Consider the following 26,771-nt stretch of genomic DNA (forward strand, 5'->3'; position numbering starts at 1 on the left):
ACTTACTTCAACTTCGTTTTCTTTCTGGCGCAGTGTGTCGGTGAGTTCTACCACACGGTATTCTAGACCCCCGGCATGATTATCCACCACTTTCTGATTTTCCTTATTTAACTGAACTATCTGAATATCTTTGGTTCTTAGTGCTTGGGTCAGCTGATCAATAATTCTGCAAGAGCACAAAAAATATTCACATCAGTTTGAAAATCGTAAATGAAAAAATATTGCCATTTAGTCCTAATAGAGTATATAAAAATATAGAATATAAAAACAAGAAATGCTGGAATTACTCAGCAGGTCTGGCAGCATCTGTGGAGAGAGAAGCAGAGTTAACATTTCAGGTCAGTGACCCTTCTTCAGAACTGGCAAATATTAGAAATGTGAAAGGTTTTAAGCAAGTAATGTGGGGGTGGGGCAAGAGATAATAAAGAAGGTGTAGATAGGACAAGGTCACAGAATAGCTGACCAGAAGGTCTTGGAGCAAAGGCAAACAATATGTTAATGGTGTGCTGAAAGACAAAGCATTAGTACAGATAGGGTGTTAACGGACTGAAAACTGAACAGCCGCAAGTACAAACATGAAAAAAAAGCGGGTAAGCAAACTGAACAAACTAAGATGAAATAAAATAAACAAAAAATATATAAAAAAGAAAAAATAACTAAAAATTAAAGTAAAATGGGGGGCTGTCATGCTCTGAAATTATTGAACTCAATGTTCAGTCCGGCAGGCTATAGTGTACCTAATTGGTAAATAAGATGCTGTTCCTCAAGCTTGCGTTGATGTTCACTGGAACACTGTAGCAATCCCAGGACAGAGATGTGAGCATGAGAGCAGGGGCGAGTGTTGAAATGGCAAGCAACCGGAAGCTCGGGGTCCTGCTTTCGGACTGAGCGGAGGTGTTCTGCAAAGCGGTCACCCAGTCTGCGTTTGGTCTCCCCAATGTAGAGGAGACGGAGCATGTTGGGCCCCCCAAAAATGGCTTTTGAGACTATCAAAATTGCAGCTGCAAATAAAGTTGATTGTACAAGTTCTGTGATAGTTTTTACCAACTATATCCACTGTATTGCATGTTTTAAATTGCTGGAATTTATTTGCCTAACAATAAAAATAACATAATATTTGAATTTATGCAGTGCCTTATCACAATGAAATGTCTTAAAACATTTCACACAACAAAGTACTTTTAGACTGAAGTGACTGCTTTTGTATAGACAAAGCAATATCCATTTTAATACCACCAACATCCCAGAAGAGCTGAATAACCAGTTATTTGTTGTTACGTGTTTATTTGTTGAGAGATAAATGTTGGTTATTGCACTAGGATAATACTCTGCTCTTCTTTAAACAGTGTCATGAGATCCTTAAGTTTCATTAGAACAGGTAAAGTTGGCTTTGTTTTAACATCTCACCTGAAACAATGGACATTCAACCACGCATCGCCCTTCCAGTACAGCCCTGGAAAGTCTACCTTGATTACACATTCAAGTCACAATAAAATGAATGAAAATGAACAATATGAGAGGAAATTTTGAATAACTTATTTTAGAGGTATTCAGATCCACATCATTAGAGGAAAGCAGCAGTGATTAAAACTCCTGCAACATACTCTTGCATCACCCATCCAAATCCAAGTTTTTATTTCTGAAATATTACATTAAAGTAGGTCTCCTGTATTTACCTGTCCTTTTCTGTTAAAACTATTTCATTAGTCTCCCATAATCTTAGCTTCTCCTGGTTCTTCCAATTATAATCATTTAGTTTCTTCTCCAATTCAAGGGATCGTAGTTTCTCAGCCTCTGCAACAGTGATCATCTGCTCTGCTTCACTCTTGGCCAGTCTCGCTTCCTGTTTGTATCAACACAGTTAGAAATGTATTAGATTTCTTTAAGTTTTACTTTTGAATTTACAAATCTCCAAGCAACCTGGTAGAATCTTGAGTTCTGTTTTGCTACTGCACTCACAAAAAGATATATGGATGCTTGGGTATATTTGTCCTTGGTCAAAAAAGTAAAAAACGTCAGTGCAAGTATAAAATGGGTGTCCCTACTTTACTCTCTCACCAACTGCTTTGCTGACATCGGTGACCTGAAAACTATATACCCAACAGAGACATTGGAAATAAAAGAGCCAAGGATTGTATATTTAGAGAGCACAATATATCAATGGAAAATTATTAATTGGAGCAGGGGTTGGAGATAAGATAACACTGATTTTACACTCAGGTTAAATACAAAATGCAAGTAGGGTGGTGCATGATTTGTGTCTGTCCACTGTCAAGTGGGGTAACCCTGCTATGGTGTCTGTGTCAAAACTCATTTGGGGTGAGCTCCAGGCTACAGGAATGCCTGCAATTTGGTGGTTTGCTATTGGAGATCAAGAATTGGCATTCTGCTGCAGGATTTTAAAGGTATCTACAGTGTAAATGGGAAGGCATCCATAGAAACAGATTGCATAGCATGAAGTTAAGTTTAGAAATATTGGCCAGAATTCCACATGGCAGCAGAGGCCCCACCCACTGGCTTAAAAGTCAGGGGCGAGCCCGCCTCTGCCAGGCCCGGAAGCCACACAGCAATTGTACGTGGCCCAGGCCATTAATTGGCCTCGGGCGGGACTTCCGCACTTGTGAGGCAGGAATCCCCACCTCCAGGAGCTGCTGGCCAATCAGCAGGCTGGCAGCTCTTCAGTCCCAGCTGCGCCACCGGAAGCAGTGGACGTTGGCCCATTGGCCTCCATAAAGATGAGTGTGTTTTCGGGCCTTGCCAGGGACAATCGGAAGAGCCCTGGCAAGCGGGGGGGGGGGGGGGGGTAGGGATGTTCCATTGGGTACAGCCTGTGCTGCTGGGGTGGCCCTCTGTGGGCACAGGGTGTCCAATCAGGAGGGCCCTACCCTGGGCCCACTAGGAGGCCACCCGATATACCCAGGCACCTTCCTCAGGTGCTGAGGTTCCCGGCTGCCACTGGTAAAATACCAGGGGTGGCGTGAGGAGGTCCTTAAGTGGCAAGTAGTTGGTCACTTAAGGGCCTCAATTGGCCTGGAGTTGCTGGGCTATTATAAACCTCCCCTGCTGCTGGTAAAATGGCAGTGGGGCAGGTGAGCGATGGGAATGCACCCTCCACTTCCCACTCGATTTTACACCAGTGCCATTTGTACCTTCATCTATGCCCTAAACTCTGGAAATCCCTCCCCAAACCTCTCCGCCTCTCTCTCCTCCTTTCAGACCCTCCTTAAAACTGTAAGACTGTAGGGTTAGTATAAATGGGTGGTTGTTGGTCAGCACAGACTCGGTGGGCCGAAGGGCCTGTTTCAGTGCTGTATCTCTAAAAAAAAACCTATCTCCTTGACCAAGCCTTTGGTCACTTGTCCTAATGTCTCCTTCTTTGTCTCAGTGTTAACTTTTGTTGGATCACGCTCCTGTGAAGTGCCTTGCAATATTTACTACATTAAAGGTGCAATATAAATGCAAGTTGTTAGTGTTGTTTGCGTATGAGGATTTATTCATTGGTCACACTATGGCACCGACAACAGGTGTGAATAGTCTGCCACAGATACTGTCCTGCCTTGCTGCAGTTACCATCTACCATTGGAAATGTGGGAAACTTAAATAAGGACTAATACCAAGTTATTAATCTCCATGTATATTTTCTTTACTCTTAGATCTGTGGATTCTTAAGACTGCTCCTACACCTCCACAAATATGGCCCTTGGCCATCTGTTAAGAAGATATCCTTTGCCTTGAGGGAAGATACCACAAATTCTGCACAGTGCATCACCATTTGGCATGGCTTAGGTTGGAAAGTAAATGAAGCACAGAACTAAGCCTGTAACCTTCCCACTTGGTGACACTACATAGTACTTTAAGCACTTTACACTAAGAATGCACATTGTTCTTTAAAAATAATTCAGGCTTACTTATTGGAAGTACTTTGTGAAGATTAGTGATGTTAAGGTTTTTCCTAGTTGAAGGAGGAAGATGGGCTAAATGGCCTTCTCCATCTATGTTGTGATCTTACGAAAAGGTCTACTCCACATGATGGTGAATTAAATGAAGGATAGCCTAGACTAAGACCATGGCCCATCTAGCTCTTCACTCACCTCCTGCAGAAGCTGAATCTTATTCTGCAAGATGGCTTGCACATGCTCAGTCTCCTGTTGTCTCTCCTCATATTTCTGGTGGATCTCAGCCTCATTTCGGTTACTCAGCTTTTCCACTGCATTCCTGACAAACGTATAAGAGGAAAATTGCTACTTGCTCACATTTTAAAAGATATTCATCAGTGGATTATCTTGTTAAACAATGCTCTGTTGATAAAAGGATAAGAAGGTAATTAAACACAAACATTTTACCTATATAGTGAAACCTGCATTACCTGCATTCTGATTATCCACCATCCTTCTTATCCATCAGAATTATCACAGGAGAGAGTATTGTGGCAGCTTTTACCTCACTGCACAGCCCTTTAATGTTTGATCTGTTATTTGGAATGTACCTCCTTTGTTTGGTCAATAAATCTACAAAGTGTCCTACTCGTACTGTGGTTGACTTCATTCCTATATCTAGGATATTGCTATGTGACACATGTAAATCTTATAACTAGGGATTCTTAATCATTTGCATTTTTGCTTTTCGCTTGGTGGTCTCTTCATTAAGGTGGATGGTGGAAAATTCATTGTATGGCAATATATAGATGTATTATTTCCCTTGTTAGTTTCTAGTTACATTAATTTTTTCCTGTTTTGCATGTATTATTAAATTGATTATAAAAATCGGAATGAGATGCACTGATAAACGGCATACAAATATCTAGAAAGATGCATTGATTTAGATTTTTATAATGTCAGATATGAAGAAGACGACAAAAATATCAGTCAGCTTTAAACCTCAAAGTTTTTCATCCAACATAGATTCAGTATCTTTCTACAGAAACATTGGCCGAAGGAGTCTCTTGGACTGAAGACCGGCCGAAGTACTGGAGTTATTCACCAGTGTTTCCTTTCCAGATTTACATGCCTGGTCTTCCAGGGGAGAAAAGTGGAATTGAATTTAGCTTCTCCTCTGGAGAATTAGACCTCCAAGCTGTGCAATGGCCCCAGCATCGTATTTACATGTATGTTGAGGCCCCCTAGGACTATCATCCCATTTATAAGTGGCAAATTGGTCCCTTTAACTGAGAGCTATTGGCTGGAATTTTATGCCGTTCCAGCAGGTCGGATGGTGGCGTGGAGGCAGCGTAAAATTGAGCGCAGGCTCCAGGAGGCCTACCCACCCCGCTTCCGCCTCCGACCAAGTTTACGGAGGTCCGGCGGGTGTGCGGGGGGTGGGAAATGGCCCGCCTGCCTGAGGCCAATCAAGACCCTTAAGTGGCGACTTAACAGCCACTTAAGGCCCCTCACCCACCTCTATGGGTATTTTACCCGTGGCAAGCTGCCGGCCTTTCCGCACCCCGGGGTGGGGGCATGGCAATCAGGCACAGGGTGCCCGATTGAGAGCCGCCTCCGTCTCCCAACCCAACCCCGTGATCCAAGATGCCCCCTCCCCCCAAACGACCACCCTAGCCTCACCAGGGCACGACCAATTCCCCTGGTGAGGCAACCCAAACTTACCTGCAGTCCTGGCTCCTTGTTATCCTCCTCGGTCAGCTGGGCTGCAGTCCCAGCAGTGGCCACCGCTTCCAGTGGCGCTGCTGAGAATAAGAGCTGTCGGCCTGCTGATTGGCCAGCAGCTCACTGAGGCGGGACCTCTTCCCTCAAGCGGGTGGAAGTCCCGCCTCGGGCCAATTAAAGCCTGGGGATCCGTAAAATACGGGATGGATCCCCAGGCTGGGCGGAAGCAGGTTCGCCACCGACATTTACGTCAGAATCTGGCTCCCGTCTGCCCACTGTAAAATTCCGGCCATTACGTGCTTGGATACAATAAGCTGGAAATTGTAAATCATTTTTCGGAAAGCTGTTTTGAAGGCCTAGTTAAAACTTGGGGTAAATGAATTCATGAATAGACAACAATGGGCAAGGTGGCCTGCTACAATGCATCATGGGATCAGTAATTCTATGTATTAGCACTTATTGACTGTCACAGATTGAAGTGTTTGGTTGCAGAACATGCTGAAATCCACAACTTGCAGACCAGCTATTTCCTCGACAAAACAAATGAGAAAAATGTACAAAATCTCAAATGATTCACAAGAGCTACTAACTGCAAATCTGCCAATGACTCACCTTTTGAGCAAGCCACCATTGGTTTCTCGTCCATGCCCATGTTACTCTTGTGGTGGTGGAAATGTTTGTGAATTTTGGGACTTTTAAAATCTTCCCTGAATATTTTGCCAGTTATTGCTTCTGTGCATGGAAGATGGAACCAACTCACTATGCTTCATTGTATGATTTTGGTCAGACACAGAAATGTTGTTTTTGGAGTGTGTGAACAGAGGTTGGCAAGTATGTGAATGGTACCAATGAATGTGATATCACCTATTCATCAATCTGAAGCAGTAATGTTCACAAACATTTCTACTACTGTAAGATTAGCATGTGCGCAGACCAGAAACCAGAAAAACCGTGTGCTCTCTGAGAAAACAAGTGGCTAACAGTCTATATATGTGTATACTAGCACACAGGGAAAATGCTGATGTTTCAATGTATTGAGTATAATCTATTTCAATGCTGATCCTGGTATGTAAATGAAGAGGTAAGAACATCAGTTAAAGGTAGGAATTTCAAGGATTTAGTTTGAGGCCAAATTTGGAGCTTAATAACTGAAAGCAAGATCCTTTCTCAAAGAATTGTTACAGCCAAAGGAAAACAAAAGTTCAAGCTGTGAAGGTTAAGTAGAAAACACAATGCTGATAAGCTATAAACAACTTATTTCATTTACAATTTTATTTGCAGCTTGACTTTAAACAGTGAATACCACAATTTTAACTGCCTGACCTCACTTGAATCATTCCAGTTAGCACTTGTGCTCCTCCAGGATCCAGCAAGGATAGTTTTGTTTAAACATACCTTAGGGGAACCTCACTGGCTTCCTGACAGGTTTACCTGGCAGGTGGAAGCCTCACCTGCAGCCAAAACCAACAATGTTAAAATGGGAATCAGCAAGTATGGAATGGGAAACGGAGCCATTCTATTTTAGCTACTCCTTGTCTGTTCCTGCCAATTGGGAGGAGATGACATCATCCCTACAGTTTCCATGCACCACCAATGAAAACTCCACTTTCCCTTTAAAAGATGCTGGATGGCTTTAAGAGGCAGCAGGCCTGCCAAATTTCCCATCCTCCCAAACAGCAAAATGTCTATAAGCAGCACGATTAGTACTGACAACTTGCCACTCAAAATTTAAAGGAGGCTCGATTATGCAAATCAATCAGGTCCCAGCCACTGTTCGCCCAATGAATGCCACACTTGAAAGTCAATCCCAGTGTGCTTTACTCTGGTATTTTCCTACGTTAAAGGTGCTACATAAATGCATCTTGTTGTTGTTCCCATTAGTGAAATTTGTGGCGTGTTCCAGTTCCTAACCATATGCTATTTTCAAGAGGAGCAGGAAGTGAGGTGGCTGGCCAACCGCATGTCAACTGTTGCCCCTAGGAATGCCTGCCATACTTCCTGTGTGGGGTCTATAGATGGTCCTGCAATGACTGGTGCTAGGCCCATATGCTATGTGACACAAATACACTCATTTCGGCAGGGTTTAAGCATAGTGCTGCAATGTATTTCTGTGTGGGAGAAACTACAAAAAGACAAATGATGAAACCAGAATGAATTTGGGGAGGCCCCTGATCACCCCACACATCTCGATTTCTAAGTTCAGAAGCTCCAGGATCCTGACTTCACAAGAAATCAGTCTGACAAATTTATCAGAGTTCTTTGAGGATGTGATATGCAGGGTGGTTAAAGGGGAACCAGTAGATGTAGTGTATTTGGATTTCCAAAAGACATTTTGATAAGGTGCCACATAAAAGGTTACTACACAAGATAAGAGCTCACGGTGTTGGGGGGTGATATATTAGCATGGATAAAGGCTAACTAAGAGGAAACAGAGTTGGGATAAATGGAGTATTTTCAGGTTGACAAACTGTAACTAGTGGAGTGCCACAGGGATCAATGCCGGGGCCTCAAATATTTATGATCCATAATGATGACAGGACAGAGTGTATTGTAGCCAAATTTGCTGACAATACAAAGATAGGTAGGAAAGCAAGTTGTGAGGAGGACACAACGTGTCTGCAAAGGGATATAGATAGGTTAAGTGAGTGGGTAAAAAATTGGCAGATGAAGTAAAATGTGGGAAAATGTGAGGTTGTCCACTTTGGCAGGAAACATAGAAAAGCAGAATATTATTTAAATGGACTGCAGAATGCAGAATGCTCCAGCACAAAGGGGTCTGGTTGTCCTTGTGCATGAATTACAAAATGTTAGCATGCAGATACAGCAAGTAATTAGGAAGGCAAATGGAATGTTGGCATTTATTGCAAGGGAGATGTAGTATAAAAGTAGGGAAGTCTTGCTATAACTATACAGGGCATTGGTGAGACCACATCTGGAGTACTGTGCACAGGTTTGGTGTCCTTACTTAAGGAGGGATATACTTGCATTGGAAGCAGTTCAGAGAAGGTACACTAGGCTGATTCCTGGGATGAAGGTGTTGTCTTATGAAGAAAATGTGAACAGTTTGGGTCTATACTCATTGGAGTTCAGAAGAATGAGAGGTGATCTTATTGAACATATAAGATTCTGAGGGGGCTTGAAAGGATAGATGCTGAAAGAAATATTCCCTTGTGGAGGAAATCTAGAACTAGGGGGCACAATTTCAACATAAGAGGTCTCCCTTTTAAGACTGTGATGAGGAGGAATTTCTTCTCAGAAAATCGTTAATCTTTGGAATTCGCTTCCCTAGAGAGCAGTGGAGACTGGGTCATTGAATATATTGGAGGCTGAGTTAGACAGATTTTTGATCTGCAAGGGAGTCAAGGGTTATAGGAGGCAGGCAGGAAAGTGGAGTTAAGACTACAATCAGATCAGCCATGATCTAATTGAATGGCAGAGCAGGCTCAAGGGGCCGAATGGCTTACTCCTGCTCCTATTTCTTATGAACTTAAGTCACAGTTTGGATGAATCCTCACTTTTTATATTCACAGGTGCCCTGTTATTTGTGGTCCTCTCCTGAAAGAACATATTTTGGAATAAGGAAAGATGTGTGCCAGCCAAATGCTAAGCCAGCAGCTACCAGATGTGAGGGTATATCTATGCTGTATCTTGTGGAGGCAACATGCATGATGTTTTCTGTTACCCCACATTTCATGCATCACAGGGCAAGCACAGTGTGATGCCAGCAATGCTCAGTGCCCTGGTAGAACATGGACACGCATGCGCATTTGAATTGTTGATGAACAGTCACAAGAATGATAGGCATTGTTCCTCTGTACCTTATGTATCCCAGAAATGTTTTTAGTCACCTTCTTCCAGGTTCATGCTACAGGTAAGACAACATTACCTCTCACTGCCACATCATCTAGACTGCTTTGGCAGCATAACTGAATGCAGCGTGCCCCTCTGCTCCAAAAAGATTCACCTTTCACTGTAGAATTCCTGCAGAAGCACTTCCAAAGCAGCATCTTGGAATGGTGCTATTCTTCCATGTTTCAGATTTGTACACTATTTAACTTAAGAGTGCCCTTTAAGAGCTGTTGGTGCCAGATAGGCCACCCCAACCACTGTGTTCCTTTTCCGCCATTTCCGCCACCTCCAGCGTGATGTCACTACCAAACGCATCTTCCCCTCCCTTCCCCTGTCAGCATTCCGAAGGGATCGTTCCCTCTGCGACACCCTGGTCCACTCCTCCATTACCCCCACCACCTCGTCCCCTTCCCATGGCACCTTCCCCTGCAATCGCAGGAGGTGTAATACCTGCCCATTTACCTCCTCTCTCCTCACTATCCAAGGCCCCAAACACTCCTTTCAGGTGAAGCAGCGATTTACTTGTACTTCTTTCAATGTAATATACTGTATTCGCTGCTCACAATGTGGTCTCCTCTACATTGGGGAAACCAAACGCAGACTGGGTGACTGCCTTGCGGAACACCTCCGCTCAGTCCGCAAGCAGGACCCTGAGCTTCCGGTTGCTTGCCATTTCAACACTCCCCCCAGCTCTCATGCTCACATCTCTATCCTGGGCTTGCTACAGTGTTCCAGTGAACATCAACGCAAGCTCGAGGAGCAGCATCTCATTTACCGATTAGGCACACTACAGCCTGCCAGACTGAACATTGAGTTCAATAATTTCAGAGCATGACGGGCCCCCCATTTTACTTTTATTTTTAGTTATTTTTTCTTTTTTATATTTTTTACATTTTTTTTGTTTGTTTATTTCATTTCATCTTAGTTTGTTCCGTTTGCTTACCCACAGTTTTTTTTTCATGTTTGTACTTGCTGCTGTTCAATCTTCAGTCTGTTACCACCCTATCTGTACTAATGCTTTGTCTTTCAACACACCATTAACATAACATGATAGGTAAATTGGCCATTATAAATTGCCCCCAGTATAGGTAGGTGATAGGGACAGGTGGGGATGTGGTAGGAATATGGAATTAGTGTAGGATTAGTATAAATGGGTGTTTGATGGTCGGCAAAGACACGGTGGGCTGAAGGGCCTGTTTCAGTGCCATATCTCTAAATAAAATAAATAAATAAAAAAATAAGTATTGTTTGCCTTTGCTCCAAGACCTTCTGGTCAGCTATTCTGTGGCCTTGTCCAATCTACACCTTCTCCTTTGTTATCTCTTGCCCCACCCCCTGCTTTACTTGCTTATAACCTTTGACATTTCTAATATTTACCAGTTCCGAAGAAGGGTCACTGACCCGAAACGTTAACTCTGCTTCTCTCTCCACAGATGCTGCCAGACCTGCTGAGTATTTCCAGCATTTCTTATTTTTATTTTGGATTTCCAGCATCCGCAGTATTTTGCTTTTATTATACTGTGTGTTCCTTGTTTGTCATGTGGTTTGCGAAGGAGCGTCTAGAATTACTGAAGTGAGTTTACATTGCATAATACAACAGTCTGAGCACATAAACCCCTGTCCAGTTAATAATCAACCATACATATTATACAGGGCCTTGGAGAACAGCATATTATCACAAATAGTATTGATCAGTATGCAGCCTATGCAGGGGTGAGAGGCACATTGCACATTTTAAATTTCTTGCTAACGTGTGAAAACCCTACATCCCACACTTTGCGTGGTTCTAAACTATTCCACAGCCTTTTCCATGGTGCAACACTCTGGCACAGATGAGAAGGTCATATTTTTCTGCCAGTGCAGTTAGGGCTGTTGGCATGTCCCCTGATGCAGCCTAAGCGGAGTCCACAGCTGTCATTAACTATTAATAAAATATGATGGGACCAGAGAAGAGTAAGTCTGTTGATGTGATACTGAAGCAGGGAGTCTCAGTAGGTTTCCAATGTTCCTTCTGCCTCAGTTACACATCTTTCTGTCCGGATGATGGCTAGCCACAGCAAAGCAGAAAGCTGCACACAGCCCCCACGCTGGCCATAATTACCATTGGCTGGACCCAATTCTTTAGCTAAAGGTGTTCCCAATCGTGGCTGACCATTGTTGTTAGCTGTATTTTAGGGTTGGTCACATATAATTTTGTTGAGGAAAAATCCTGAAACTTGAGTAACTCTGTATTTTCTTTTTAAGACCAGGTTAGCTTGCAACTCATCCACATATCATGTGGCAATAATTAGAAACAAAAACAGTTAATATTTCTCAAAACTTTTTCCAACTAGTTAAAGTGCATCGCAGCCTCTCACCCCTCGAAGGATACTGAAATTGGTATGTGATAAATCCACCCCTGCACTCACCACCACCATCATTAATTTCTAGTTCTTTATCCTCTTTATCCTTTTACTTTGATTTTTCACTGTCTCCTTCTATTCACTCTCACCCTCTTTCTTGACATCTGTCAATTCTCCTTCCCGTCACTGTTGTATTATATCTTTCAACAAAAGAAGCTGGAGGTCAGGCATAAAGATTTAAACGCAGAGCTTTAATGGAGACTTGGTGTTGCTTCAGCTTACACATGCTAACTGTGCAGGAGAACTGAATCACATAACATTGCATCACTTCCTGTCATGACATACATATTAGCATAAACATATATTTAAATGATTTAAACATTTTTAATGAATTTAACATACTAAGAAATACACCATCACAACAGTCACTTTCTTCCTTTGCTCTATCTTTTCTGGTTCACACTGATTTTTTTTCTTGACACACTAAGGGCAATTTTAACTTTTACTGTTGGGTGAAATGGATGGTAGCAAACCAGCAGCCCGTATAGCATCCTGCTTGATTTTCTTTATCATTAACATCCCATAAAAAAGTAAAATGGGGCGGGGCCTTCCTCGCATCAAGGCCCGTGGTGGGCCTCTTCCGGAGGTATTTTCTCGGCCTCCCCAGCACGACCCCCGATGTCATAAGATCATAAGAACTAGGAGCAGGAGCAGGCAATTCAGCCCCTCGAGCCTGCTCCGCCATTCAATACGATCATGGCTGATCTAATCTCGGCCTCAACTCCACTTTCCTGCCCGTTCTCCATAACTCTTCAACCCATTACTAATTAAAAATCTGTCTATCTCCTCCTTAAATTTACTCAATGTCCCGGCATCCACCGCACTCTGGGGTAGTGAATTGCACAGACTTACGACCCTTTGAGAGAAGTAATTTCTCCTCATCTCTGTTTTAAATCTGCTACCCCTTATCCTAAAACTAAGACCTCTCGTTCTAGATTGCCCCACGAAAGGAAATATCCTCTCTACGTCTACTTTGTCAGTCCCCTTAATTATCTTATATACCTCAATTAGATCTCCTCTCATTCTTCTAAACTCTAGAGAGTAAAGGCCTAAACTGCTCAATTTCTCTTCATAAGACAAACCCCTCATCTTTGGAATCAATCTAGTGAACCTCCTCTGAACTGCCTCCAATGCAACTACATCCCTCCTCAAGTAAGGGAACCAAAACTGTCCATCTGCCAAATTTTGGCCCATTCACCTAACCTATCCATATCCATTTGTAAATTTGTTATTTCTTTATTGCAACTTACTATCCCACCTATTTTAGTGTCATCTGCAAATCTGGCTAGAGTACCTTCTATTCCTGCATCCAAGTCATTAATATTGATTGTAAATAGTTGGGGCCCGAGGACTGAACCCTGTGGCACCCCACTAGTTACATCTTGCCAACCTGAAAAAGACCCATTTATCCCGACTTTCTGTTTTCTGTTGGTTAGCCAATCCTCTATCCAAGCTAATAAATTGTCCCTAACCCCATGTGATCTTACCTTGTATATTAATGTTTTGTGCGGCACCTTATCAAATGCCTTCTGGAAGTCCAGATGTACTACATCAACAGGATCCCCATTATCCACTTTGCTTGTTACAGCTTCGAAGAACTCTAGCAAATTAGTCAAACATCTTTTTATGGGATGTTAATGATAAAGAAAATCAGGCGAGGTGTAAAACAGACAGTCAATTCTTTATCACTGGTTTTTCACCAGTGATAAAAAAGTTAAAATCAACCCCACTATTGTTTGGTTGACTGTGCTTTTTTCTTTTTCTGGTTTGCATTCTTTGTTCCTTTTCAGGCTTCCTTTCACTCAATTTTTGGTTCAGTTATTCTCTCTTTTTTGGTTCAAACACTTTCTCCCACATTGGGCTGGATTTTACTGGCCCCCGACATCGGGGATTGTGATGGGGAGGCCTGGAAAATACCTCTGGAAGAGGCCCACCACACGCCTCGATGCCAGGAAGGCCCCGCCCCGTTTACCGGCGGCAGCGAGGCCTCGTGGTGGGCCTCTCCCGGAGGGATTTTCCGGGCTCCCCGCCACTTTGCGCGGGAACATAATTAAAATATGTTAATCAATTTAAATAAATGAACAAATACTTACCTCCTCGTGATGGCCGTTCCGCTGCGATATTCCGGCCGGTTGCTTGAACTCCCGTGCCTTCGGATCTCCATTCGGAGATCCGAGGCGGAACACTGGTTGGAAGGGAGGAACAGGTAAGTTTTCATGGCGGGGTGGAGGGGGAAGCAGGGAAAACTCTTGCGATTGGTGGATGGGATGGTGGGAAGGGGTTGAAGGTAAAAGGTTAAAAACTTTTGTTGGGGGGGGAAGGTCGGGATTGCAAAGTTAGTATTTTTGGGGGGGCGAGGGCAATTATTAATTTGTTTAGTCATTGAGGGGTGGGAGAGGGGATTGAAACTTTCATTAAATTTTTCACTTTAATTTTTAAACTACTGTAACTTTAAAAGTGTAAGTAACACTGAAGGGCCGGAAACCCTTTAAAAATGCTGCCAGCGCCTGTGCAGTGGCGCTGGACGCTGTTGCCGGCGATGGAGCACCCGCCCCCTCCATGTCATCAGGGGCGGTCGGATCACCTTGGCCACGTAAATGAGCCGCTGTGCTAAATATCGTGGCGGCTACGTGGCGCACATCTCGCATGTGCGCATACCATTTTTGAAGCGCGCCGCTGAGATCGGTGGCGAGCTGGAAAAATTCAGCCCATTATCTCTTCCCCCTGCCTTATCTGGTTCATATGCTCTCTCCTTTAAAGGTTCACATTCTCGTCTCTCTTTTAGGTTGTGTTTTCTCCCTCCAATCTCCATTTGCTACTCTTTGTGCCCTCATTCTCGCTACTTCAGGTTCTCTCTTTACTTAGCTTCACACTTGCTCTCCATCTTAGATGTCCAACCCCGCATCCAGAGGTGGCATTCTGAATACTAGAAGTCATTTTGCCTTTACTTCAACCTAATGTTACACGGAGACTGGCAAAGGCACAACTACAGTACACCAAAAAAAATTAATTCTGCAGATGCTAGAAATTGGAAGAAAAACAAAAAATGCTAAAAATCTTTAGCAGATCAGGCAGCAACTGTGGTGAAAGGAAGGATGTTAATATTTCAGGTATAAATACTACCTGTTTCACAAGTGGCATCTACTTTATTATTTATGTAACATATTAAGCTGTGCCACCTGAAAAATTTAAGAGCATCAGTTTCGAAATGAAACAATGAGAAAAAAATCAAAATGGATATTTTCATCCGTCTATATCCCATCTCTAGAAATACATCTTATGGAAAGATTTCCCATGTTTTCAACAGTATTAAATTCATAAATCCATATTTTATTCACAAGCTTACAATGTCTTTTTGAATAGCAGAGGTAATCATGCCCTCTCCTGTCACCTTTTGAACCTAATTACATTGTCCATTTCACTGTCTTTGTAATTTATCTCAGAACTTCATTATTCTTGTGCAAAAGAGTTCTTACTGATTTCCCTGCTTACTCCTAACTTCCTCATTTTAAATTTGTCTCCCTGAAGTTCAAAGCTTTCATCACAGTAAACACTTAGCCCCACAAAAACACAAACATTGCATCACAGTACTTTGTACTGCAACACTTTTTGGACTGGGAGCTTTCCCTTCGAAAGCCAGTACATGGCCTCTTTGAAACACAGATTTCTGCTTCAGTAGTCTTTCCTTCCATCTTTTAGAATTTGTGACCTTTGTTTTTAATTTCTCTCCTTGTTTTATTTCTTTTCTTGTTCTGGAAGAATTTTGCATTCCTGGGTCATGGAATTAATAGTGATCTAGCTGAAATTCCGGAGTTTATCAGCTTGCAATCATAATCCGCAGTTTAAAAAAATCACGTTGTCATTTTAATCCTTATGCATGCTGAACGTGGTTCAATTTATTGAATGGACTATGAACAAAGACAGAGAATTAAATGAAGCAGAGGCTGACAGCACTTTCACAACTAGAAATCTCCAGTAGCCATCATTATCCTGAAAAAACTACAGCACTGTGCCCATCAAGCATCCAATTGTTCCAGGGTTTTGCCTCCATTAAGCTTACCTGGATGTCCATTCTATGTGTTGATCATCTTTTTTGTGACAAACTTGACATCAGTCCTGAATTTCCCTCCAGTTTGAGCATGTGACCCTCTTGTCTTACTGGAGTGGCGCAGTGGTTAGCACTGCAGCCTCACAGCTCCAGCAACCCGGGTGCAGTTCTGGGTACTGCCTGTGCGGAGTTTGCACATTCTCCCTGTGACTGCCTGGGTTTCCGCTGGGTGCTCCGGTTTCCTCCCACAGCCAAAGACTTGCAGGTTGATAGGTAAATTGGCCATTGTAAATTGCCCCTAGTGTAGGTAGGAGAATTGGGGGAAGGTGGGGATGTGGTAGGGAATATGGGATTAATGTAGGATTAGTATAAATGGGTAGTTGATGGTCGGCACAGACTCGGTGGGCCGAAGGGCCTGTTTCAGTGCTGTATCTCTCTATGACTCTATCAGTTGGACCTGAATTTGTGTGCTGAATTGATCTTTACTACACCATTTACAATCGGTGATGCTTAGCTTTAGATTTTTGAATAAAATCTTATTGCCTGAAAAAAACATTTACATAGAACCTGAAAGTATTAAACAACAGAGTGGAAATTTAATTGGTTCCAAAGCAGAACATACAGTTAAAAATGCTATTTACAATGATCTGCCTCATTCCAAGTCATCCAGGTCTCTCAGTTTTTATAGCAGATTTTTAGATAAATGACTGCTTTGTGTCCTGGGCAGGTTACACAGTGTACGGTTGTCATATCTGAACTTGTAATAAGTCAAAAAGATAGATACACCGAGCTACACTAAATTTAGTGTTCCAATATACACTGTCTTCTTTCACTTTCAGGGCATAATGGAAATGAAAATCAATCACTATTTCTTTGAAAATGTTTCCCACACACTCATACTGCCTTTTGAAGCTATTTGATTGATATACAAAAGCAATAACATTTTAGATTTTAAAAAGATGAAGCAACCATTAAGGAATGTACAAATGAAAGCAAGATCTCCAAACCTCATCACTGTCTGGGTCTGGATAGATTCCTTCCCATTTGAAACTTGGGCACTTTTGACGTTGAAAAATCAGATCTCTTGGGATATTGCTCACTGATGGTCTGAGAGATGGGGGGGATGTTTTATCCTGGTGGCGAGGGTCTTGATGTCTGGAGAAACCGATGCTGAGATCCCCGCACTGCCTCTTCTACAGAAGTCCTGCTGAATTTAGTGCTAATCAGACACTTAAGTGGACAGCAGCAGGCCTTCCACAGAATCAAAAACCCCGTTGCCAGAAGTTCCGCCCTTGCAGAGCTGCCAGCCAATCAGAGGCCGGCTTCTGCAGCCCTGCCGCAGAGGTGCTGGCTGCTGCTGCAGCTGCACCTACTGGAGGCTGAAGAGCGTCGCTAGAACCAGGCTTCAGGTAGGTGAGGGTGGGAGGGGTCTTGCCGGGTAGGGGTCCTGGGGATGGGGGGGGGGGGAGGGAGCGAGGAGGAACATAGGAGGAGTAGGCCATTCAGCCCATTGAGCCTGCCCCACAATTCAATATAATCATGGCTGATCTTCCACTTCAATACCTTTTTCCCACAATATCCTCATATCCCCTTATGTCATTTATATTTAGAAATCTGTCAATCTCTGCTTTAAACATACTCAATGACTGAGCCTCCACAGCCCTCTGGGGTAGAGAATTCCACAGATTCACAAATCTCTGAGTAAAGAAATTTCTCCTCATCTCTGTCCTAAGCGGCTTCCCCTTATTTTGAAATTGTGTCTCCTGGTACTACACTCCCCAACCAGGGGAAATACCTTACCTGCATCAACCCTGTCTATCCCTTTAAGTATTTTGTAGGTTTCAATGAGATCACCTGTCATTCTTCGAAACTCTAGCGAATACAGGCCCAGTTTCCCCAATTTCTCTTCATAGGACAGTCCCACCATCTTGGGAACAAGTCTGGTGAACCTTCATTGCACTCCCTCGATGGAAATAATATCCTTCCAAAACTGCACACAGTACTTCAAGTGTGGTCTAACCAAGGTTCTATATAATTGAAGCAAGACTTCACTACTCCTCTACTCAAATCCTCTTGCGATAAAGGCTAACATACCATTAGCCTTCTTAATTGCTTGCTGCACCGGCATGTTAGCTTTCAATGACTTATTGACAAGGACACCCAGGTCCCTTTGTACATCTACACTTTCTAATCACTTACCATTTAAGAAATACTCTGCACATCTATTCCTCCTACCAAAGTGTATAACCTCACATTTTTCCACATTATATTCCATCTGCAATGTTCTTGTTCACTCACTAAGGAAGTCCAAATCCCCTTGAAGCTGCTTTCCATCTTCCTCACAACAGACATCCCCACCTAGTTTTGTGTCATCCGCGAACTTGGAAATACTACATTGGAGGTTGGCAGCAAGAGCAGTGGAGTGGCCCATTCCCGATGCAGGGTCCCTCATTCAGACACTAAACGCCTTTGAATGAAGGACCCCAGCCTACATTCTCCCCGGAGCCAGGAAGTAGCCTGCACAATTTTCCATGCTGTGCTTCCCATGCGGACAGGGGCGCCCGCTGCACGGCTAATTGCAGCTGTGGCGGGAAGAGGCCCTTAATTGGGGTTTAATTGTCCAGTTATGGGCCTCAATTGTTGGCTAAAATTTGGCAGAGGCGGGAAGTAATGAGTTCTTTATGTTGTCTGATGCAACATAAATGAGATGTGTGGAGTCCAGTTTGCTGAAGATCTCAAACATGTTTATTACAGCTAAACTATTATACACAGTACAGAGCAAACAATTTACAGAACTTTCCTCTAGGTGTTACAGTTGCAGAGTGACTCAGGTTTGTAGTCACGTGACTACATCTTGGTACTCAGCTCATTAGCATACTAAGATCTTAAAGGGACGTCACTCTTGAAGGCAATCATACAACATCCCCATTCTTTCCAAAGATAAGTCTCCGTATGCTAAAAGTAAAAATATAAGGTTAGATAACATCAAAATTAGTTACACATGAAATAGATTATAAAATTTACAAGTATAGAAGTTTAAGAGTCCATATATCATTTTGGTGGATTGACAACTCTTCCAGATCTTGTTATGGTATAACCTTCTGGGGATGTGGATTTCACCCTTGGCTGTTTTGGGTTTGCAGACGTGTTGTCAATATGTTGATTGTTGTCCTGTTGTTCCGTCACACCCTCATCGCTAAAGTGTGTTCTTTAGAGCTCACTGTGCGCAATTAGAGTATTGAGCACTTCTCTCAGTTGGCTTCGGTTCCTTCTCAACACCGTTCCGCTAGCTGTTGTAATCTCGTAGGACCTAGGTTCACTGCATGCTTTGTATACCTCTGCGGGTAACCATGTGGGATGTATGACCCTGACCTTTTGTCCTATGTGTAGCTGAGATAGTTCCGCCCCTCTGTGTCGGTCATGCACCATCTTCATTCTCCTTTGTTTTTGAGCAGTGTCTCCTGCATCTCGGAGAATTTGGACAGATCATGGCTTGGCAGAGTCGTTCGCACTTGTCTGCCAAACATGATCTCTGTTGGTGATCATAACCCCGTATCCATAGGTGTAGCTCAGAGGTAGAGCATGGCAACACAGGATCAACAGTGACATCGAAAAGTTAGTGAGGATGTGCGAGGCATGCCAGACCTACCAGCTACAACAACGCAAAGGACCTCTACACCCTCACAAGATTTTGTCAGTCCCTTGGTCCAAAATCACTACTGATCTATTTTACGACTGTCAGCTTGGCAACATACACCAAACACTGTCGTCGCAGACACATTGAGTGCCATATTCAGTCTATTCGGTGCACCTGAAGATATCATTTCTGACAATGGGCCACAGTATATGGGCAAACCTTTCAGGGATATGTGCATCAGAAATGACCAAAATGCAATAAATCGATTTTGAGCACATCATCCACCTCGATGTCTACTTGCAGATCCAGTGGGACTTCTTCATTTTTGCTCGGGTTTGGCAATCTGCTCAGCGTATCCGAGGTGACCATTTTGGTACCCAGTTTGTAGCAGATGGCAAAGTCGTACCCCTGTCGAGGTGGTGCACTTGTCAATGGTTTGCACCAGATCATCTCCAGTAGTTTCTGGTCAGTTTCCACTGTGAACTGCTTGCTGACCAGGTAGGTGTGGAACCATGTGATTCCAAACAACAGAGCAAGTGTTTCACACTCTATATTTGAGTAATTGGATTGTGCTGGAGATAAACATTTGAACCTGAATGCAATTGTATGTTTTCCAGCTTTCTTTGGGTAGGATGCAAGCTCCTAGCCCTTTCTGTGAGGCGTCGACTTCCAGAATTGTCTTCTTCCTTGGATCGTAGTACTGCAGGGTACAGGTTTCTGCTGACTATGCTTGTTTGAGAGACTCAAACATATGCTGATGGTCCTCTTGCCGTACAAGTGGTATGTCTTTCTTTAAGAGCTCTCTCAGCGAAGATGCTTTGTCAGAAAAATTTGGAATGTATGGTGCCAAGAAGTTGAAAAATCAAAGACATCTCTGGAGGTCTTCCTTGTCTTGTGGGGTAGGCATATGCCTTACATCTTCGATTTTGTCTGGGTCAGGACGGATTCCATGACCGGAATAGATGGAGCCAAAGAAATTGATCTGACTTACATTCACCTGGCACTTCTTGCCATTAAAAACGAGCCCTTCGCAATGAGCTGCTGCCATCGGGGAATGGAGATTTCGATCATGTTCTTCCTTGGTTTTGCCCATTACCCCAATGTCATCAGCAATGCACACACAATCAGGCACGTTTTCTATTATTCTGTCCATGTGCTGCTAAGACAGATCTTGACTGACAGAAAGCCGAAGGGTAGTCTCTGGAAGCAGTATCTTCCAAATAGTGTCCTGAAGTTGGTGACTTCTTGAGATTCCTTAGCTACGTGTACCAACCAATATCCATGTTTAGCATCCAACTTAGAGAAGAATTTGGCTCTTGTGAACTTGGGATTCAATTCCTCTAATGTCAGAACCTTGTGGGGGCATCCCTTTAGGGAGAGGTTTAGACGCCTCGGATCTATATATACCCTGATTGCTCCATCTTTCTTCATTATGCACGTATTTGAGCTGTACCAGTCTGTGTGATGATGCACACGATGGGTCATTGCGTTCCATGTCATCTAACTCATGCTTAAGCTCTTCTTGTATGTGCACACTGCAATTTCTGGGAGGTTTAACTGATGGAATTGCATCCTGTCTGAGGTGTAGTACGGCATCGCCTTTGAAATCTCCTACGGTGTCGAACCTGTCCGGGTACATCTGTTGTAGGTCGTGGACTAACTCAACGCGGGTACTCTTGGTCTCTTATGCTGTAATGGGTACTTTGGTGACCTCGTGGATGGTCACGATGTTGAGGTTCTTACACTGCTGGTACGCTCAGGAAAATATTACCAGGTAAAATATTTGCAGTTTCCATGCCGACTTGCCATAGCTGCATTGCATTGTTAATGTGCCACTGCAAGGGATGGGTGACCCATTTCATGCAGATAACTTGGCAGTTGTATCATTGATTTCCAACGACTTTGGTACATGTCCTTCAGGATTCGGATTGGTAGGATATTTGTACTAGCGCCAGTGTCAATCTTAACCCTGAGTGTATGTTTGCCAGCTTTCTTTGGGCACATGATGTTAATAGTGGTGAAAACCTCCAGTTGCTTGACTTCATCAACATGGTGTGTCAGGTTCACAATGTGGAATGCTTGCTCATCTTCTGGCTGAGAACTGCTTTTCTCTGAGTCTTGTCTCATGTCTGTTTTTCTGTGGACGTGTATTGGCTTGCGTTAACGCAGGTCTCTGGCGCTCTCCTTGCAGCTGTTGGCCTGTTGCTGTGCCTGCCTTCTGTTTGCTTGTGTCCTACTGTGACTTCTGGCTGCGTCTTTGGAGCCAGATTTCTTGCATAGACAGGACCAGTGTCCTAGTGCACTGCATGCCTTGCACAGGTCTTGAAATGCAGGATAACTTTGCAGTCAGTGGGACAAACCACACATACTGCACAGCTTGCTTGCTTTTTGCGATCTGGTTATCATGTCGATACTGTCGGCTGCGCCGAGTGCTTGCAGATGCTGTTGTCCAGCTGCAATGATTCATATTCCCTGCCTTCTACTTGCAGTGCATCAATGCTGTGACCTTTCTTTTTCCCCAAAAGGTCTTTCTGAAACACTTCAGTGGGTGTTGATACAATCACCAGCTCCCATTCTTCAGTCCAACAGCTGAGTTCCTGAGAAGTTGCATTCATTGCCCTAACTATGGCATCTGCTGATGAACTGGTCTATTGATTCCTGTGGTTGTTGCCTGTAGGACATCAATTCCAGGCAGTGAATTCTAAAATTCACTCTTAATTGGAGCTGATCTTCTCGCACTTCCCATATCTTTGTGGGATATTTATGGTCCTCTTCAGATAGGCCAAAGGTATTAATTCTGTGTAACCCCAAATTTCCAACTGCTATTAGTATTTTTACAGCCTGTTTTTCTTGTTCTGTAATCACTTATTCTGTGAAGCCTAACTGCATTCTTTCTTTGAAAAGTTGGAACTCAGATAGGATATCCGTGACCTTCCAGTTCATGCTGGGAAATTTGGTATCCATCTTTCTGCTGTTCTTTTGCTTAAAATTTGCTTTAAGACTTGTTCTATGACTCTGCGCTGTTAGCCCTTTAAGAAACACTCTGTTATTTGGACTAGCTGCTTGGATTGAGAGGAGCAGGTGTTTGACAGTGCTGTGTGTTTATCTTGATTGCAACACTTAAGCTTGTCTGTTTACAAAGCTGTTCACTAGGCAGTTCAATTGCTTTTTTTAGAGTTCGTTTATGTTGTTCACATTCGAGTGGTTTAATTTTTTTTATAGCTGTGGCAGCATGAATGGAAGCTCTTCTTCATGCTCAAGTGGTTTAAGATTTTTTAAACTTTGGCTGCGTGGATGGAGACTCTGCAGTAATTAGGGGTTTCCCGTGCTTTTTGCAATCAGACACCCCCTGTGATGGCGCCAACCTCGATCAGCCTGGGAGAGGAATCAGGTCTTCCCCGAGTCCTTAGAAAAAATCAATCTTTTAAGCACTTCAAAGCTTGTTTTTTTTAAAGCAGTAACCCTCGACCGTAGGCACAATAACTCTTCCGATTTACTTGCAGCCTGTTATTCTGAGCTCTGTTTTCGAAAGCTGGAGGTAATTCTTTTTCTCTTTCTCCTGTTTGGGCCAGTACATCTGTGGAACTTTCTCTCTTTTGGCTGTTGGAAAGGTCGTTTTCAAAGCTTTTTGACCTGTGGTCTTCAACTTAGACTTTGTCTTCTCACCACAGCTGTCACCATGTAATGTGTTCTTGATGTTGTTTAATGCAACATAAGTGAGATGCATGGAGTCCAGTTTGCTGAAGATCTCGAACAGGTTTATTACAGCTAAACTATTATATACAGTACCGAGCAAACTATTTACAGAATCTCTAGGTGTTACAGTTGCAAAGTGACTAAGGTTTGTAGTCACATGACTATATCCTGGTACTCAGCTCATTAGCATACTAAGATCTTAAAGGGAATCACTCTTAATGACAATCATACAACACAGGAAGATGATGGCAGGAACCACCCAATTTTATGTTCTCCTTGCCTTCAAACCTGCCCTGGGGAGAGCATAAAATTTCTCCCATGGAGTGCAATTTCTTACGTTTACTGCAATCTTACTACAGGCTGAATGATGATTCAGCAATTGCTCTAAGGCAATACATTTGCTGAAGTAATATATGACAGACACAAGGTAAAAATATTACGAACCTTGATAATAAAGAAAAATACAGGACAATATTTCTAATACGCTTTACACTTTATAAAACTTGCTTAAGATATAAGTAACCTAATCCTTCCCTCCCCAATAATTTGTATTCATAGTTATTTACATAATAAAATATTTAGTTTTTTTCCCCTCTGGCTCCACGGTAGATTGTAGTATTTCTTTGTGAGTATCTGCATTACCTGCAAACAACAAAATCACTCTGGCTCTTTCATGGGGCTTTAACCATCCCTTGCTCTTTAATCGTGCTGATAACTTTAAGGCTAAAGATGCATTCAGACTTTCTCAAGTCTTCATGGCTGACTCCATACTGCAGCCCCCCCCCCCCCCCCCCCACCCCCGTGTGCTCATTTGGCAGCTTCTTTATTTTAAATCTGAGCCTTGGCAAAGCATACTTTCAGTGCACTCTGTATCCAGACACTGCCAAGAAAGGAAGATCAGCCTTGTGATGCCTTGAGATTTGATACTTCTGAGGCACGACATCTCTCCGGCTATATTTAGAACAGGGTTGACAACTCTGGTTGGACCTAATCCTGACGGTTCAGTCATTGACATTCAGCCACATGACATTCGCTGCAGCCTGCAAATGTGCATCTGCATAAGCATATTTCCCAGTAAGTGCTGTGTAGTTTTGTTGGACAACTTTATGGGTGAGAGCATTGGTGATGCTATTTGACAATAAAGTCCAGAGCACTTATTTCTACCAGGAAAGTCATTCACAAATATTAGATCCATTGGTTTTCAATCACACAGACTTGGCTCACCAGTCACGGTCAGCTCATTGCAATTAGATTTATTAGGAGAAATAAAACTGGTGAAACAGATTATAAGACATAAGGTGTTCTCAGTGGAATTAGTGATAAAATATGAGTATTCAGATCAAAGCAAGCTTTGGAGTAGTGTGATCCTCTGTTATAGTTACTTTGCTGTAAAAAAAACTTTGCATGCTCCTTATAGGTGGTTAATGGTATGTTGAGACTTCACATGCACAAATACCTTTCCCATTTTTCTAAGGGTTTTCTAGGCATTCTAGCTAATGAAACAAAAACAGATAATACAACAGACTCTGGATGAATATATATCCAAAAAATTGACTTTTGCTATTTCCAAGCGCAAATTGGAACACGGAAATCTTTCATTTTCTCCTGGTTTGCCAGTAGTAGCATCCAGGAAATTGATCACCCATTCTGCAAGATTGCTCGGAAATCCAGGAGGGTTTGCAACCCTAAGTTAGAGGTGTAGAGATTTGGAAAGGTGTGATACAACAGTCACAACCTAGGCATAGAAGTAATGACGTGGATTAAAGATGTGACAGCAATGGCCAGAAGTTCCCGACTCCTTAAAATTAACCTCTGATATACAGAGCAACAATTTCTGCTTTGTACAATACATTCTGGGAATTATAGTTTTCACTTTGCTCCTGTGGAATCTCAATTCCCATTATGCACTTCTCTCAGATAGAATTAGCCCAAAGCAGCTGGATATTTGTTGCATTTAGGATAATCTCACATTGGCTTACTTGTGCTCAGTAATGTCTTAGAGAATTCTATTTCATGTTCAAAAAGAAGTAGAAAGAACTTAATTTCCCAAGTGATTTTCATGTCCTCAGGATGCTGAAAGCGTTTCACATTAGATTGCATTTGCTCGCTAGGAAGAGAAAAAATAACGTAGACTGATTGGCCACAATGGGCTGTTTCCATGGTGTAACCATGCTGTAACTTTGATGTAATGAAGTGTAGCCACTGGTTTGGAGGCAAATACAACAGTCAATTTGTGCTCAGCAAGGTTCCACGAACAACAAATGAATTAATGACTAAATTAATTTTAAAGTAATTGGCAAAAGGATCAGAGGCGAGACAAGGAGACTTTTTTTAACACAGCAAGTTGTGATCTGGATTGCACTGTCTGACTGGGTGGTGGAAGAAGATTCAATAGTGACTTTTAAATGGGAATTGGACAAATATTTGAAGGGAAAAAATTGCAGGGCTATGGGGAAAGTGCAGGGAGTGAGACTAACTGGACAGCTCTTAGAAAAAGCTGGCACAGGCATGGCAGGCCAAATGGCCTCCTGCTGTGCCCCATCATTCTATGATTCTATGAATCTGTTTTTCTTAAGATTTTGCTTGAGGGAGGGACATTGGCCAGGACATTATAAAAACTCCCTGCTTTTCTCTTAATAGCACCATGGGATTTTTTATATTCACATTAGAATGGCAGATAGGACCTCAGTTTACCATTTTATGAGAAAGTCAGCACCTTTGAGAGTGCAGCACTCAAGTCAATACTGCAGTGAAGTGTTAGAAAATGCAAATATAAACCCACAGAAAGGTCAGCAGTAGCACCCCTGATGGCAAAACAATGCCACACAAACACACAGCTCGCAATACTGCCACAAGGCCTGCAGAGATATACCATCTTAACAGTTTCCTGGCGGCACAACTAATACAAAACAGAGATGTACAAACCAGGAAGGTGCCATAATGGGCAGTGACAAGAATTAAAATGCCACACTGTACAAAGTGTAAATGCCAAAGCTCTTACAAAACACGACAAAAACACAATATAAATCTGCAAAGGAAAGCTTTAAATTCAATATATCCTGTATTTTAAACAGTAAATCCATTGAAGCTTTGCTGCAGCAGCACTATCAGATCTCAGGTTACTTAGCGATCACCAGTCTGAAGAGGAAAGCAGGTGTGTCAACCTAGGAGTGTGCGGGTGAGAGCCCACAGGAATATTCTACACCAGATCCATTTATAGTAACATGTACCCTGGGCAGCTGCACTGTAAGCTGTCACCACAACTGATGGAGTTGAAAGATACTCAAACAGGAAAATAAAGCAGATTGAATTGTAATGTACCAGCAAAATAAAAATAACCTAAAGGGCAAGGACAAAATGATCCTGCTTTGTTGGGTCTCACCTATCCTAATTTAGAGTGCTACATTTATTAATCAGCACAGAAATGAAACAGGCACCAAACAGATATTAGTTGCTCTCTCGTGGCTTATAACATGATAAGTTAGAGAATAGTCTGTACACATCTCTGATGTATTTGTGTTGCTGTTTCTTACTGTGTC

The 26,771-nt window shown here is 42.7% G+C and overlaps 1 protein-coding gene across 5 annotated transcripts in view; it reads right to left on the reverse strand.

The window, feature by feature from the left end:
* Positions 1 to 26,771, reverse strand: part of pde4dip (phosphodiesterase 4D interacting protein) — a 536,621-nt gene that overhangs the window by 216,550 nt on the left and 293,300 nt on the right. For 2 of the 5 annotated variants that reach the window (XM_068037360.1, XM_068037364.1), the window contains 4 exons: positions 11,941 to 11,991; positions 4,092 to 4,215; positions 1,677 to 1,843; positions 7 to 166 (listed from right to left, as the gene is read on the reverse strand). In XM_068037360.1, the coding sequence (XP_067893461.1) occupies positions 7 to 166; positions 1,677 to 1,843; positions 4,092 to 4,215; positions 11,941 to 11,991 (502 nt within the window). Of the gene's footprint in view, positions 1 to 6; positions 167 to 1,676; positions 1,844 to 4,091; positions 4,216 to 11,940; positions 11,992 to 13,944; positions 14,031 to 26,771 lie in introns of those variants that run through there. The other 3 variants (XM_068037361.1, XM_068037363.1, XM_068037366.1) reach the window with 2 other exon arrangements.

This window comes from Heterodontus francisci, chromosome 8, assembly GCF_036365525.1.
Source record: "Heterodontus francisci isolate sHetFra1 chromosome 8, sHetFra1.hap1, whole genome shotgun sequence".
NCBI lineage: Eukaryota > Metazoa > Chordata > Chondrichthyes > Heterodontiformes > Heterodontidae > Heterodontus > Heterodontus francisci.